Source organism: Anopheles moucheti, chromosome 3, assembly GCF_943734755.1.
Source record: "Anopheles moucheti chromosome 3, idAnoMoucSN_F20_07, whole genome shotgun sequence".
Taxonomy (NCBI): Eukaryota; Metazoa; Arthropoda; class Insecta; order Diptera; family Culicidae; genus Anopheles; species Anopheles moucheti.
The window spans coordinates 66,724,862-66,731,382 of NC_069141.1; the positions used below are offsets into that span (position 1 = coordinate 66,724,862).

General features: G+C 45.3%; 1 protein-coding gene across 1 annotated transcript; it reads left to right on the forward strand.

The window, feature by feature from the left end:
• The first annotated feature begins 1,030 nt into the window (after positions 1-1,030).
• On the forward strand, positions 1,031-6,226 carry LOC128302936 (uncharacterized). Its single transcript, XM_053039788.1, has 3 exons — positions 1,031-2,681; positions 2,790-3,723; positions 5,671-6,226. The coding sequence occupies exons 1-3, from the start codon at positions 1,031-1,033 to the stop codon at positions 6,224-6,226; spliced, it is 3,141 nt and encodes a 1,046-aa protein (XP_052895748.1).
• The last annotated feature ends 295 nt before the right edge of the window (positions 6,227-6,521 follow it).

A 6,521-nucleotide genomic window follows, 5' to 3' on the forward strand; every position in this document is an offset into this window, starting at 1 on the left:
ACCGCACAATATAATAAAAAAAACTCACACACACACACTACTCCACTACTGTGGGAACTTTGTGCCCGGCGTGTGCAGCATTGTGTGCCGTTGTTCGCTCCCACCCAGTATGGTGAATAGGTAAACCATGGCTACCGTACCGAAACTATAACGACCCGATAGTGTCGAACGAGATGGGTACGAGACAGTCGGGAACAGTCGACAAAAAGAAACTCATAAAAATTGGCGCTGCGATGCGACGAGTTTGCATAACGGGCGCTACAACTAGTTCTATTGACTGGCAACTTACTACCAGCACGGTTACGTGCGTGTTAACAAATGATTACAGCAACAAAAGGAAGCGAGAGAGTGGGTGTGTGAAAGAGAGAGAAAGAGAGAGATAAAAACACAATTGGCAATCTGATGATGAAATATGAAAATCGTTTTGTTCATCTGTGATATCTTTTGGTGTGGCGTCCGTTTTATGTGGTGGATATATTTTACTTCACACCATCAGACACACACACACACACACACACACTCACAATGTTTTATTTTGTGTTTCAAAGTAAATTAGTAGGAAAAAATAAGGGATAAATTTAATTTACAGCAAGGCATTGTATTGAGAAGGCTTTGTTCAACGTAGCATAGATATGGAAGTTTTCGCATGGATTACATTTAAAAGTATAATGTTTTTGAACTGAACATTAAATGATGAACAAGAGTCTGAAATGAAGGTATGGAGAAAGTAATTTAAATATAATACCAAAAAATGTTTCAATATGAAAAGTGCAATGGAGACGCCTGGTCGTCGCTTATCTTTTTTTTTTGTTTCGTTATGTTCGCACAATGCGAAAGAAATCAACGCGCGTTCCTAAACCTAAACCCACCGAGTTAACATGATCCGCTAATCCGTGTAACAACCCTGACACCACACAAACACACAAGAACAAGGACTCTCGAAATAAAGGTTTTGGTGAAAACACGTGAAATATCGTCTGAGTTATATCGTCATTTTTGGTCCTTCGAACCGGATATACAAGCAAACGGAATGGCGGAAGCGCGTAAAATCAAGTCGCTGAAACTTCAGCTGGATGCAGTGCAGCAGTCAATTAATGCGATATTGTCATTTTCGGAAAGAGCCGCAAAATCTTCTACAGAGGTGTGCGCACGTAGGGATAACCTTAAAAAACTGTATGAACGTTTCATCACCATACAGGATGAGCTATTAGTACTCGATGAGGGCAAAGAGAAAGATCATTTTGCTGTTCGGCAAACGGTCGAAGAAGCATATTACCAGGCTGAAGGTAGACTGTTGAGCTCCATTGAGAAGGACGAAAAGAATGTATTAACCGTCTCAAAAGTGAAGCTACCAGACATGAAATTGCCCAGTTTTGACGGCAATCCAAAGGATTGGATGAATTTTCATTCAATATTTGCCTCAATGATACACGGTTCTCCCCACTACTCAGGCACACAGAAGTTGTACTATCTGCGTACATCATTATCCGGCTCAGCTCTACGGCTCATTCAAAACATTCCTATCTGTGAAAAAAACTACAATGTCGCATGGCAGCTACTTTTGAAGCACTACAATGAGCCGAAGAAGGTCAAACAGTTCCTGTTGGATGCATTGTTCGAAAATGCTGCGCTCAAAAAGGAATCGTCCAGTGAACTTCGAAAAGTGGTAGAAAACTTTGAAGCCAACGTAAGTGCCTTAAAAGAATTGGGTGAACCTACCGCTCAATGGGACACACTGCTCATCCACATGCTTAGCAACCAACTGGATTCGACTACGAAACGAGGTTGGAAGGAATACGCTGCGGAAAAGGATGTGGAAACGTACACTGATCTGGTTGCGTTCATCTACAGACGTATTAGTGTGTTGGAAGAAGTGTCAACACCAACAGTGGAAAAACCAACAAAACATCGTGCCCTCGCCACTCACATATCCAACAACAGAGATTGTGCGTTTTGTTCTCAACACCATCCACTATACATGTGTACTGAGTTTTTTCAGCTTTCCTCACAGGAAAAAGAAAAGTTCGTCACAAAGCACCAACTCTGTCTGAACTGCTTGCGTCCTGGACATCGAGCTCGAGAATGCAAATCATCTAGCACCTGCAAGAAATGCCGCAAACGCCATCACACCCAGCTATGTCCGTCTTTGCTGCAACAGCACGTTGATTCACCAACCTTAAGAGATCCTGATACTCCGACCACATCAGCTACGTCGTCGGTCGTCGAGTCGATCACCTGTACGTCGTCTGGGCTTCAGAAAATGACTTTGATGGCCACTGCCACAGTAATTCTCGTTGACGACGACGGTACAGAACACATCGCACGAGCGCTGCTAGATTCGGGAAGTGACACCTGCTTCATTACTGAAAACTTAGCCCAGCAACTCAAATCACGCAAGGAGAAAACAAACCTCAAAATATCGGGTATCAGTTCCACGACTACAACAACAAAATACAGAATACGAGCGACACTTCGCTCGCGGATCGGGCGATACTTCGCCGATCTTCAACTCTACGTCTTACCGAAGGTCACGGAAAACCTTCCCTTTTCGTCGATCGACACTTCAGAATGGAACATACCGAGCAACATCTTCCTGGCTGACCCTTATTTCCATCGCAGTGATCGAATTGACGTCCTCATCGGAGCAGAAATCTTTTACGACATCATGAAGCCATCAGGACGTATTCATCTCGGAAAAGATCGACCCACTCTTGTCAATTCCGAACTTGGATGGATTGTCGCTGGGCCAGTCGTAAGTACGCTCATGTCATGCTTTAATTCTATTTCAGTTCACCATGCTTCGACAAGCGTCAATGAAGTCCATGAACTCATGGAACGATTCTGGGAAATAGAAGAAGACTCAACGAGCCATCTGACGAGCGAGCAATCCGCGTGTGAAGAACACTTTCGGAACACGGTTACTCGTACTTCCTCTGGGCGATATGTAGTTAGGCTACCGGTGAAGACAGACATTCTCGCCAAGTTAGTTGCTAACCGCAATACAGCTGTCCGTCGGTTTCATCTGCTACAAACTCGCTTCCAAAATGATGAACTACGTGTGGGGTACTGTTCGTTCATCGACGAGTACAGCAAACTGGGTCACATGAAACGTATTTCAGAGAAGGAGTATGAAGACAAAACAAAACAGTACTACTATCTTCCGCATCACGCAGTGACGCGAGTTGATTCTGCGACGACAAAACTCCGTGTTGTTTTCGACGCATCGTGCAAAACGGCTAGTGGAGTCTCATTAAATGATGCGTTGATGGTAGGGCCTACCATACAAGACGACATCCGAACCATCATCATGCGTGCACGGACACATCCAATCATGATAATTGCTGACATCAAGATGATGTATCGTCAGATCCTCGTCGATGACTGTGATACATCTCTGCAACTCATCGTTTGGAAGTCTTCACCTTCCGAACCGCTTCACACCTACAAACTTTGTACGGTAACCTATGGCACTGCTAGTGCTCCATATCTTGCAACGCGAGTACTCTCGCAACTTGCTGATGATGAAGGCATCGAGTATCCTAAGGCAGCCCAAGTGCTAAAAAGGGATTTTTATGTTGATGATTTGGTGACCGGATCACCCACTGTAGAAGAAGCAACCGAAATCATACAACAATTATCAACGCTTGTCGAAAAAGGTGGTTTCTCGTTGCGAAAATGGGCCACAAACAACGAAGAGGTGCGTCAGAGCATCTCGAAAGAAAGGTTAGCGGATGAAGAGTCATTTTGTTTCGAGCGAGATCAAGTCATCAAAACCCTTGGCTTGCGCTGGCATCCTTTAAACGACACTATGACATACGGTATAAATTCTCTGACAGAGATCCAACCTATTACAAAACGTTCCGCTCTTTCCAACATAGCTCGTCTGTTTGATCCCATAGGTCTTGTGGGACCAGTGGTCACCAAAGCAAAAATATTCATGCAATCGCTTTGGACGCTTAAGGCAAGTGATGGTTCCTGTTGGGAATGGGATACTGAACTCCCACCACAGTACAAGCAGCAATGGTTAACCTTCCAACAAGAACTGCCTCAACTAAACTCACTGCAAATTGAACGATGCGTCTTACTACCAAACTCTACTAGCGTCCAACTACACATTTTTGCAGATGCCTCTCAAGTCGCATACGGCACTTGTGCATATCTTCGATCAATAAACCAGGAAGGTACAATTAAAATCTCATTGATTGCCGCTAGATCACGAGTCGCACCTCTAAAGACGCTTAGCATTCCACGATTGGAACTTTGCAGTGCCCTCTTGGCCAGCGAATTGTATAAGTCGGTTCAGCACGCTATGCGGCTCGATGTTGAAAGCTATTTTTGGCTTGACAGTACTGTCGCACTTCATTGGATTCAAGCATCACCATCAAAATGGAACACCTTCGTCAGTAACCGTGTAGCGAAGATACAACAGGCAACGAGCAGCTGTATATGGAGTCACGTAAGCGGACTAGAAAATCCAGCTGATCACATATCTCGCGGACTAACTTCCACAGAGCTGATCAATTGTGACCAATGGTGGCACGGCCCTCCATGGCTGCAGTTTCAACAAGAACAGTGGCCTAAACCACAATTGTCATCCGAGCTACCACCAGAAGTGTCTATCGAAACTCGCGTTACTATTAGTTCAACTCCGGCTGCCCGATGCGCTGATCACGAACAGGTTGAGTTCATGAATAATCTGATCTCCAGATTCTCGAACTACAAGAGATTGCTACGAGTATTGGCATACTGTTTACGATTCGTGAAAAATCTTCGTTCTACAACTGATACTTCAGTTCTCTGCGCAGACGAAATCTTGAATGCTGAATCAATAATTCTACAAGTTGTACAAAAGGAAATCTTCGAAAGGGAATGGTGCCAGCTCAACCAGAAATCACCAGTGTCAGCAAGCTCTCGACTTAAATGGTTTCATCCATTCTTGTCAGTTGACAACTTTATCCGCATTGGTGGACGTCTCTCACGATCTAACCAACCATACGACGCCAAGCATCAAATTCTACTGACCTCATCTCATCCACTTTCGATTTTATTAGTAAGACACCTGCATGAAAAACATTTGCATGCCGCACCGCAGCTATTATTGACAATTCTTCGTCAACGGTACTGGATCATCGGGGCCAGATCCCTAGCAAAACGCATTTGCCATGAATGCGTAACTTGTTGCCGTGCTCGTCCTCGCCTCCTAGAGCAGTTTATGGCTGAACTTCCGCGTACACGCATCACTCCAAGTCGGCCGTTCGCAATCGTCGGGGTAGACTATTGGGGTCCCATCACGCTGGCTCCGATTCATCGTCGTGCTGCACCTGGTAAAGCATTTGTAGCCGTATTTATATGTTTTGCAACTAAGGCTGTGCACTTGGAGTTGGTTCTGGACCTTACAACAGCAAAGTTTATCCAGGCCTTTCGCCGATTTGTCGCTCGACGGGGACTGTGTAACGAAGTTTATAGCGACAACGGACGCAACTTCATCGGTGCATCAAAAGAGTTACGAGCATTAGTGACTGGAAAACAACATCGCGAAAGTATAATTCAGGAAGGCTCTTCACAAGGAATTCATTGGCATTTCAATCCACCCAAGGCCTCCCATTTCGGTGGATTGTGGGAATCAGCAATACGATCAGCGCAAAAGCACTTTGTACGTGTGCTTGGTAGAACGACCCTTCCTCAAGATGACATGGAGACATTGCTTTGTCAAATTGAATGTTGTCTCAATTCACGGCCATTGGTACCTCTCAGCGACGACCCGTCAGACCTAGAGCCACTCACTCCAGGACACTTCCTTGTTGGTGGCAATCTGAAGGCGGTTCCTGATAAAAACTACGAGGAGGTGACAATGAACCGACTCAAACGCTATCATGTCGTGCAGAAACTTCTACAGCAGATATGGAAACGATGGAGCGCTGAATATCTAAGCATCCTGCAGCCTCGTTCGAAATGGCTCAAGGCACCAGTGAGCATCGAGATCGGACAACTTGTGCTGGTGAAGGATGAATCTACGAGTCCGTTCCATTGGCCCATCGGCAGAATCATCAAGCTTCATCCCGGTGCTGATGGAGTCACGCGAGTTGTCACATTGAAAACTGCTTCCGGTAACTATATCCGTCCTGTTGTAAAGCTGTGCCTTCTTCCTATACCAGTGAGTCAGAACGTAGGTTCTGAGGGGCCAGGATGTTCGCACAATGCGAAAGAAATCAACGCGCGTTCCTAAACCTAAACCCACCGAGTTAACATGATCCGCTAATCCGTGTAACAACCCTGACACCACACAAACACACAAGAACAAGGACTCTCGAAATAAAGGTTTTGGTGAAAACACGTGAAATATCGTCTGAGTTATATCGTCACGTTAGAACGGCCTGGCCGTTTCGACTTATTTTACCACGTATCCGGATAGTCAGTCCTTGCTACGGGGGATTGGTCCGGATCGGATTTGGTCCGGTCCGTTCGTGTGAAGACCGGCTCCGCTACCATCATGCCACCGGGCCGCTCCTACTTATCATTTT